This window comes from Nicotiana attenuata, unplaced genomic scaffold, assembly GCF_001879085.1.
Source record: "Nicotiana attenuata strain UT unplaced genomic scaffold, NIATTr2, whole genome shotgun sequence".
In the NCBI taxonomy this organism is placed as follows: Eukaryota; Viridiplantae; Streptophyta; class Magnoliopsida; order Solanales; family Solanaceae; genus Nicotiana; species Nicotiana attenuata.
Window position 1 is genome coordinate 198198 of NW_017671264.1, and position 10435 is coordinate 208632.

At 42.8% G+C, this 10435-nt stretch overlaps 2 protein-coding genes across 2 annotated transcripts in view; both read left to right on the top strand.

The window, feature by feature from the left end:
* The first annotated feature begins 1444 nt into the window (after nucleotides 1-1444).
* Nucleotides 1445-5667, top strand: LOC109207154 (oligopeptide transporter 7-like). The gene is made up of 6 exons (XM_019370035.1): nucleotides 1445-1737; nucleotides 1829-2372; nucleotides 3698-4267; nucleotides 4444-4699; nucleotides 4927-5109; nucleotides 5225-5667. Exons 1-6 carry the CDS (start codon nucleotides 1692-1694, stop codon nucleotides 5636-5638), a joined length of 2013 nt encoding a protein of 670 aa, XP_019225580.1. The 5' UTR covers nucleotides 1445-1691; the 3' UTR covers nucleotides 5639-5667.
* A 1626-nt stretch (nucleotides 5668-7293) lies between these two features.
* The window catches only part of LOC109207153, a 7070-nt gene continuing 3928 nt past the window's right edge, over nucleotides 7294-10435 (top strand). The window contains exons 1-2 of the mRNA XM_019370034.1: nucleotides 7294-7328; nucleotides 7404-8020. Coding sequence (XP_019225579.1) covers nucleotides 7424-8020 — 597 coding nt within the window. The 5' untranslated portion in view covers nucleotides 7294-7328; nucleotides 7404-7423. The remainder of the gene's footprint in view (nucleotides 7329-7403; nucleotides 8021-10435) is intronic.

Consider the following 10435-nt stretch of genomic DNA (forward strand, 5'->3'; position numbering starts at 1 on the left):
CATTTTACTTTTGGCCAGTCACGAAGATGAAAAGTTTTTTTCTTTTTGAGGAACAGATTTAGATGTTTTGCCATTATGGTGTAGAAATTCAGAGAGAAAATGAAGTAAGGGCGAGCTAAAGAGAAGGATGAACTCAGAGAAGTTGAAGGAGTTAATGAGATTTTGAAAACAACTAGAGAAATAAAGTTTGCAAAGTTGTGAAGTTGGCCTATTTATAGAGGTCACTTAAGCGTATTGGGGAAGCCAAATAGCCGACGTCAGTTGCCTCCAATTAATGACTTTGGGAACTGCACAGAAGCGACGTTTCAGTCACTTTGAGCGCTCACATCACGGGAATGACATCATCATTAGAGACTCCGGAGAATCGAGGCGCGGGGACTATCTGTATACGGTCGAAATCGTATGCCTCCGATCTATAGGCTCGAGGGGTCGTCTTGAGCCAGAGTTCAGGCAAGGTCGAGTTCGAGCTCGAGGGACCAGATCCGAGCTCGAAGGCAGAGTGCAATGCCCGAAGATTGAAGCGTGATGTACACCGAGGCCGAGTATGCTCGACCCCGAAATTGTACCGTTATGGATTTGTAACAGAATGAGCTGAGATTCCTGCCATGTCCCCAAAATCATGGCGCAAATCCCGAAATAGGATTGTACGATTCCGTACTAGGCGGTTAGACAGCTGTATCAAGAATATTCCTTATTGTAAATAGAGATATACCTTATTTAGGGTTCCCTTATTATATAAAGGGGACCCCAATCATTTGTAGCATCATCTCATCATTGGCAAGAATATACTATCCTACTTTTCTCTCTTACTGCTCATCAAAATTGTCCTTTACATTTATTGTTCTTACTTTATTGCTCTTAGTCCATCTCGAGGTCACTAAGCTCGAGGTCACCACTGCTGAGTAACTTTGGTTTGATTCACTTATTTCTTTCATTTCCACTTCATATTTCTTGAATATTAATTGGTATTGAATTTAATTACATATTTTTAAAACCACAAATCAACTTTAATTGTTACTCGTATTTTTGAGGTAAATATAGTGAGAACATAAATTACTTAAAAAAAGGTTATACACCATTAAAGCCTCTATTTTTTTCCTTAAAAACCAAAAAGAACAGAAAATTACTACACTTTGTGCGTTCCAGATCATTGGTTTTTTTGCTATATTTGTCTTCAGCCGAGAGAGACTTTTACGTAAAGTGATAGACCGATAGTAAGGGCCGTTTGTCCATAATTTTTTTTTTTCCGATTTTTTTAAAAACAAATATATTTGCCTATGAAATTTTGTAATTTTTTTAAAAAAATTCAATAATGAGTTTTTGTGATTTCAATTTCCTACTCGCAAAATTGTAATATTTTTTAAGTGAAGTGCATGTTCATACGTTAATTTCAAATATCAATTTTTAACTTAACTCTAAATAGTACTCCATCCGTTCTAGTTTATGTGAACATATTTCCTTTTTTGTCCGTTTCAAAAAGAATGACCCTTTCTAAATTTGGAAATAATTTAACTTAAACTTACAATTCCACAAGCTTTTATAACTACACAAATACTCTGAGCTTTTTTCCATGAATTGGAACGGAGGGAGTATGTTTATTAAAAAGTACAATTTTTATGTCAAAACGTTGCTAAGTTTCATCGTCCCTTTACTTCATTCCACCTTAGCAAAAACTTGAAGACCGAGAAGAAATGATGAATGTTGCGGAGCAACACTCAGAAATCTCAGGTCCACTTCGTAAGCATTCACTGATCCTCCCTCTATTTCTCTTCCAATTACTCCTATTAATTCTTTCATTTCTCTTTAAAAAAACATCACACATTTGCAGTTCAAAGGGAAGATGACGATAACTCTCCGGTTGAACAGGTGGCACTCACTGTCCCCATCACCGACGACCCCACTTTTCCGGTCGTCACTTTCCGCATGTGGGTTCTCGGCACTATTGCTTGTTTCCTTCTCTCTTTCCTCAACCAGTTCTTCTGGTACCGCCGTGAGCCGCTCACCATCACCTCCATCTCCGCCCAAATTGCGGTGGTCCCGTTAGGTCACCTCATGGCCAAGGCATTTACGGACCGAGTTTTCTTCAAAGGTAGCAAGTGGGAGTTCACACTGAATCCCGGCCCCTTCAACGTGAAAGAACACGTGCTTATCACGATCTTTGCCAACTCAGGCGCCGGGAATCCTTATGCGATTCACGTGGTGAGTGCCGTGAAGTTGTTCTACAAGCAGAAGTTGAGTTTTTGGGTGGCGTTGATCGTCGTTATTACGACGCAAGTTTTGGGATTTGGTTGGGCTGGGATTTTTCGCCGGTATTTGGTTGAGCCCGCGGCCATGTGGTGGCCCCAAAATCTTGTCCAGGTGTCCCTATTCAGGTATGGCTACTACAGCAAAATATCTTGAGTATGAAATGTTGTGATGTATGATACTTTTTACGTAATTTTGAATCTCTAGATCTTACCTTAAAATTTTTAGAAACCAATGTTTTAACTTATACAACTAAAAAAAGAGATTTATTTGCTCAACAGCTTACTCTTTCAGCTGCAACAATTATTTTTCAGCGCAACATATTTTTGGGATAGAGGGGGTAGTAGATTACTAATGGCCGACAACTTTTGTCTGTCTTGTTCGGTGTGGAATGAATAACATTTTGCAAAAAGACATTCCATTATTTAAACATAATAATGTTATATATACTATAACAAGATATCCGGTGAGCATTAACATTGCATGATGGAATTAAAGAGAAATACGTGACATACTGATAGACGTACATCAGAGTATTTAACATAAAAAGGAAAGAAATAGAAACAAGGCCTTTTCGATAAGAATTCTAAATGATACTTGGTCAATTTGGGTCAACGTTTTATCCAAAAATAATTCACTATATATGTTGGTTTATATATATGTGTAGACTCACTAAATTGTATCAATGTAAAGTTGGGTTGTTTTGTTTTGGGTTTTTAGCTCTCTTTTTTTCGGTTTTATCAGCGGATATGGAAATTCTGTTCAACCAGTTTATTAAAGATAAACAGATAAAATGACGACATCGTCAGTATTAGTAATTCCGTTGAAACTTCTGACAATACTATATTGTATGCATACTGCATATAAATATATGTGTTGATACAAAACACTGAATCGTCCCTCTTTTGTGATATCCGATATAAAAAAAATACAGAATTGTGAATCAGCTGACTATCATTATGAATTTATGATATAATTGACAAAGGAAATCCCAAGAGAGTAGAATTTGATGCATCGACCTTTTGTGTTGGTTTGCCAACATTGCATGTAATAATTTGACTACGAAATTGAGAAGGTATTTACATATTTTGGGAGCAACATGACTGATCTTAGATAAGTGCAAACTGTACTAGCTAGATGTCTAACAGTATAAAGTTCAAACCAAGAGCCAAAATACTAAAAAAATACTTTTACAAAAAGAGGATGAAAGGAAAAACATTTAACACCAAATTAAATGAAGAAGGTACAAGTCAGTTTAGACACAGAATTGATTTGATTCAAAGGCGGATTCATAATTTAAACTTAATTGGTTCGGCTTTTTAAATTCACCATTGCACCTATATAATTTTTGGAATTATAATATCAAAAGTTAATATTTGTTGAACTTTTAATACTTTTACTGTTTTACATATACAGGTGTCCTCTCCCTTAAGATTTTCCCTTCCAATGGCAGGGCTCTTCATGATAAAGAAGAGAGAACCAAGAATGGATTGACAAGAAACCAATTCTTCCTCATTGCCTTTGTGTGCAGCTTTGCTTACTATGTCTTTCCAGGTTACCTTTTCCCAATGCTAAGTTCCATATCTTGGCTGTGTTGGTTGTACCCTTCCTCTGTCCTGGGCCAACAGTTGGGTTCAGGGATGCATGGTCTTGGTATAGGTGCAATTGGGCTTGATTGGTCTAGTATATCCTCCTATCTTGGAAGCCCACTAGCTAGCCCATGGTTTGCTACTGCAAATATTGCTGTTGGTTATTTTCTCCTTGTGTATGTTGTTACACCTCTTATGTATTGGTCCAATGTTTACAAGGCCAAGAACTTTCCAATATTCTCGGATGGCTTGTTTAAAGAAAATGGTCAAGACTACAACATTTCAAGCATCATAGACCAAAACTTTCACATCGATTTAGAGAAATATGAGCATGAGGGTCGCCTTTATCTCAGCATTTTCCTTTCATTGACCTATGCATTCAGCTTTGCTTGCCTCACTGCCACAGTTGTTCATGTTTTACTCTTTCATGGACGGTAAGATGCATACTTTGATGTAATAGTAGTAATGGTAAAGTTCAGTTACTTAAATATGACAAAATTGTTTTGTTACTTATTGTTATAGTGGGTAAAGTTTAGTATATACGTGAAATTAACCCTTGCCTTGAGATGTAGAGAATGGAAACACCAGTTGACTAGTTATTGAGGTGCAGGGATCTATGGCAGCTCAGCAAGTCTGCGTTACAGGAGAAGAAAATGGACGTGCACACAAAGCTGATGAGGAAATACAAGCAAGTTCCTGAATGGTGGTTCCAAATTATTCTAGTAATAAATATTGCAGCAACTGTATTTGTATGTGAATATTACAAAAACCAGCTCCAATTACCATGGTGGGGTGTCTTGCTAGCGTGTGGTCTTGCCTTCTTTTTCACCCTCCCAATTGGCGTCATAACTGCTACAACAAACCAAGTAAGCTCATATGTACCATTCAGTTAATAGCAGCTTGAAATATGTCTGTGATTTTGTCTATCAGTAACATAATTACTGCACAACAACAACAACAACATACGTAGTGTATTAGCACAGTGTGGGGTATTTAGGTAAAATTGGTTGCAATAAAAGCTTGGTGTCAGTGTTGTGAATTTATTGTTTTATTACTTCGGCAAATCTGATGTTCCAATTTTTTTGTCGTTCAGACACCTGGTTTAAATATTATCACGGAGTACATAATGGGATACTTGTATCCAGGATATCCAGTTGCTAATATGTGCTTCAAGGTGTATGGCTATATCAGTATGAAGCAAGGTTTAACCTTTCTGCAAGACTTAAAACTTGGACATTATATGAAGATCCCCCCTCGGGCAATGTTCATGGCTCAGGTTAACTTTTTATATCTTTTGTCAAAGTAACATAATTCAAAAAGCTTATCTTAGTTCCTAGGTTTATAAAGACCTGTCACAAATCTGTTTTCTCTGCTCTGAGCTATTTATTCAGGTAGTTGGAACCTTAATATCAGCATTTGCACATCTAGGAACAGCATGGTGGCTAATGGACACTGTCCCAAATATTTGTGATAGAGCTCTGCTTCCTCAAGACAGTCCATGGACATGTCCAACTGATCACGTTTTCTATGATGCCTCAGTTATCTGGGGTTTGATTGGATCACAGAGGATTTATGGAAATCTTGGCTATTACTCTGCTACAAATTGGTTTTTTCTACTTGGAGCTGTAGCTCCTGCATTTGTTTGGTTATTACAGGAAGCTTTCCCTAATCATCAGTGGATTAGACTGATCTCGGTGCCTGTGGTATTAGCTGGAATAATCAAAATGCCACCTGCTACTGCTGTCAACTACAACAGTTGGATCATTATTGCTGTTTGTTTACCCTCGAATCCGGATAACAATTGAATTTATATGGGGTTTTAAGGATCCGTGAACTAAAAGATACAAAAGGTTTTTAGGTTAAGGAAAATAAAGATAAAGACTCAACAATTGCTGTTAAAGTAAATAATCGCAGAATATAATATTGCTTAGAACAATTGTGCTTGATGATCCTCAAGAATTTAGAGAGATCCCCCTTTATACATTCTGATTAAGGGTAAAAATAAGGTAGGTCAATTGATTACATCGTGGATCCCTGTAATTACGCCTTAATGGCCTGAAGTGGTTGAGAAAATCACGTTTGGGCGAGATATCCGGCGACGCTTGGTTATCCGTTACGAGTCCGGCTTTCGACCTTGTGTGTTTCTCCATCCGGTGGTGACTCCTATCGAGCTCTGTAACGGTCTCGAAATGACTCGACCTCGGTTGTAGACGTGGCCGTCGTTCTACCTTGCATCCAGGTCGGGTTTGATGGCCCCGATTTGCTCCGGTCCGGACCCAACCCGGTCGGGCTCAAGCAAAAAAGGGTATCACCTAATACAGATAGTCCCCTCGTTTATTAGAGAGTAATGATAATAAACGATATGACCGGTGACGTGATGCCCGTGACGTATGGCCATACGCCAGGTGAAAAAGCCATCGAGTGCTCTGACCACGCCTGCTGCAGGCATTTAATGCTTCTCTTAATTATCTGTCGCTTCGTGTCTGTGGCTTCGCGATTCGTGCCACCGCCTCATGGAAAAAGTATAAACGACCCTTCCAGGTTCAGCATTTCCTATCTTTCTCAAATTCTGCGTTGGTTGTATTTTCTTTTCATCTCTTCGTAAAGCTTTAAGAAATGGCGAAAACTTCACAAAGTGTTCCTTCTAGACCAAGCTCGGCCGCGAGCCCCGCTAGATCTGATGAACATGCACCAGAACCCCCATTGAAAGCATTCACACCGACTGGTTGCTCGGTATCTGCCGACTTCCAGGTTGAAAACCCATCATCGGTCCCGGGCCGCGGCGAACCGGCATCGGAGTATATTAGTCTAATCACTCCCGGTTGCCTAGACCGGGTGAGGGCTGAATGTAGATGGGAAGGGAAAGACCTGGTCGCCCCTTCCCGTGACGAGTCGATTATGACTCACGTTGAAGGATATCTTAGTGTATATACATATCCCTTCACCTTAGGCCCCTTAGAACCCATCATAGTGGAGTTCTGCCGGCGGTACGAGGTGACCTTAGGTCAGATCCACCCCTCGATGTGGCGGATCGTATATCTCTTTCGGTTTTTTGTTGAGAGAGTCGAGGGCGATTTCCCCTTTACCCTCGACCATCTTCTTCGACTATACAGCCCCCGAATATTTCGAGGGGGATTAATAAAACTGGCCCGCCGGGCTAGCAAACCCCCATTCTCCAGCATCGATGAAGACAAAGATCGAGGCTGGATGAGCAGGTTTGTCCGGATCAGGACGTCCGACCTGATTCCGGCCGATTGCATGCCATTTCCGGAGAGGTGGAACCTCAAACGTAAGTATTTTCTCACTGTTCATCTTTTAGAGCGTGTTTTCCTCAACTTCTTCCTGAAACCCCCTTTTCTTGTGCAGCGGTGACCCAAACTCCAGCTGCCGTCAAGGATCTGGCCGGCTGGGTAAACAAGATAGTGGCCCAGCGGCCATATTCGGAGCGAAACTGGAAGGAAATCTCCAAAGGTCGGTGGGAGGCGAAAAACCATGGTAAGCCTTCTTTTTGACCGGTAGCGCATTTTTTCCTGTATATCGGGAATGCATCATAACCCTCGTGTTTTGCAGGCTTGCCCAAGGACGCGGAGATGAGGTCTTCAATACTATGCCCCCTTCCGGTTCCGGGAGAAAATAAAAGGCCCGGGGAGTCCGGTACGGACGAGCCTCAAAGGAAGACTAAGCGGACAAAAAGGGCCGCCCGCAAACCAAAAAGCCAAATCGTCTTGTCCTCCGAGGAAGAGGATGACAAAGAGGATGACGATGAGGAGCAGCCGGAGCTCGTCCGCCACCGGTCCATTCGACCGGACCCTGAGCCGGTGGTCCATCCAGTTGAGGCTCCTCCCGAGGACGTGAGGGTTGAGGATGCTAGTGAACCCTCGGCCCCTGCGCGGGCATCCCCGGGTACCGATCACCCGGTTACGTCCCCCCCATCTTCCTCGACTTGGGGGCAGCTGCCGGACGACATCCCGATGATGGGAGGTAGCTTCGAGACCTTTTTTGATGGGGTACCCTCCGCCAACACTTTCGGGCTCGAAATCCCCCGGAAAGACCTTCAGGCCGAATCAAGTGGGACTTCGGCCATCAACAAGCTTGTTGATAGGTTTCCGGCTCCGAGCCTGGACCCGGACTGTAACAGGATAGTAACTTTTGCTATCCCCAAAGACGTCCGGGCTCTGGGACCCCCGGTCGGGATCGCAAGCTATCTTCATCATCTGATGACGGAGGAAGACCGGGCTGCGACCGAGGCTGTAGATTGGACATGCCTTTTCAACGAAGCCCAGCAGGCGCAGCTCAAGGTATTTGCTTCTTTTATTTCTAATATTTTTGCCTTGTGACCCATTACTGACTCTTTAGACTTTTCCTTTGCAGGCATCGGTGCTATATCACTCGATGTTCCTCCGAATCAAGGACAAAATGGAGGCGGAGCGAGAGGGGCGCCGGGTCCTTGAAGAGAAGTTGCTAGAAAGCCGGACCGGATTGGACCTTTTGAATAAAGAGCACGCGTCCTGTGCTATCCGGCTGGAGGAAGCAAAGAAAGAGCTCGGTTGTAAGCTAAGGGGGGTGCAAGCCGAGCTTAATCGGGTTAAGGCCGAGCTTGACGAGAGCAGAGCCGAACTTAATGAGAATAAAGCCGAACTGGAAGCCCGGGTGCAACAGTTGGAGTCGGACAAGACTTCCCTTCGGGAAGAGGTTGCGGACTTGACGTTGGCCAATGAGGCTCGAGTCCTTGAAATTGAGCTATGGACCAATCGATTTCGGGAAGCTGAGGCTAAAGTTTCTCAGGCCGAGGAGACTGCCAACGATATGGTGGCCCAATATAGGGCCGATGCTGATGCGGCCAACCAGCAGTCAAGAATGTTAGCCGAATATGCGAAGTGTCAGGCCCGGCTTGAAGTTCTTACTGAACTCCAACGTCGCGGTTTCGATCTTGCATCGGACGTCGCCAAAGCCGCCGAAGCTGAGGACGCTTCGAGAAGGGCGACGTTCCCCGAAGAATTCGAGGATGGCTCCGATTGACTCCGGGAATAGGCTAGGCTTTGTTTTGTTTTTTCCCCTCTTATGTAATTGCTCCGGTAGCGAGCTTTTTTTATGCAACACTGCCCTTTGCCATTTATTGCTCCTTTTTCAATCTTGTTATTATTTTGCCTTTTATCTTTTCGGAACGATGGTAGTCCTTTATATTTTTCGAAATAGTCTCCGAGTGAATGTATTCGAACTCAGGTGAACTTCGACCTTTGGGTTTTCTCAAGGCAGTCCCCGAGTGAGTTGATTCGAGCTCGGGTGAAGTCTAACCCTTAGGTTTCTTCGAAGCAGTCCCCGAGTGAGTGGGTTCGAGCTCGGGCACAATTTGACCTTCAGGTTTTGTATCGATTTTACGCCTTTTTCTTAAGGTCTTACAAGTTCGAGTATACTTCGCCTTTTAGTGAAGTCGATGATGAAGCCGGTATTACCTCTTTTTGAGATTTTATGAATTTGAACCCGCCTTTTCGAGGACTTATGGTCAAAATAATGCCTTATCGAGGCCTTACGAATTTCGAACTCACCTCTGAGGTCTTTCAGTTTTATGTGTCGCCTTATTAAGGTCTTATGAGCTTGGACTTGCCTTCTTGAAGTCTTATAGTTTAAGCGTTGCCTCATTGAGGTTTTATGAGCCTAAAGCAGGTCTTATGTGATCGAATATGAGATCGAATATGCTTCGAGGAGGTCTTATGTTCGAATGTGCCTCGAGGAGGTCTTATGTTCAAATGTGCCTCGAGGAGGTCTTATGTTCGAATGTGCCTCTAGGAGGTCTTGTGTTCGAATGTGCCTCGAGGAGGTCTTGTGTTCGAATGTGCCTCGAGGAGGTCTTATGTTCGAATGTGCCTCGAGGAGGTCTTATGTTCAAATGTGCCTCGAGGAGGTCTTATGTTCGAATGTGCCTCGAGGAGGTCTTATGTTCAAATGTGCCTCGAGGAGGTCTTGTGCCTCGAGGAGGTCTTATGTTCGAATGTGCCTCGAGGAGGTCTTATGTTCGGACTTGAAAACATACCGAGAAGTCGAACAAAATCTTTTAGGTTATGATGTGAATATGCATCAGATAGTCTTTGCTTTTGCAGTAATAGTTAATACATCATACTGATCCGAGCGGATTAGGTCAGGTTAGTTGGGCACGGCTCGCTTTGGCCGTTTGACCCTTACATTTATTCTTATTGACCTTCGCCTCCTTCGGAGGGCGATTTAGTATACAATGATTTACCCTTGGATACCTTTATAGTAGCACGATGTTCTTGCTGCCTCGTTAAAAACCTTGCCGAAAAACCCGAGTTGGGACAAAAACGGTCGAAGGAAAAAAGAGTGCAGCTCGTGCTTTCAGTCTCTCCGATGTCCGAACTTATCTTAGCGACCGATCATCGACCTTTAGCAGTAGTATCTCTTCAAGTGGCCTATATTCCAGTTATTGGGTAGTTCTTTCCCATCCATCGTTCCTAACTTGTACGAACCTTTTCCGGTTACCTTCAAAATGGTGTAAGGGCCTTCCCAGTTCGGTCCTAATTTCCCTTCGTTAGGGTCTCGAGTGTTGAGGGTGACCTTTCTTAGTACCAAGTCCCCTATATTGAAGT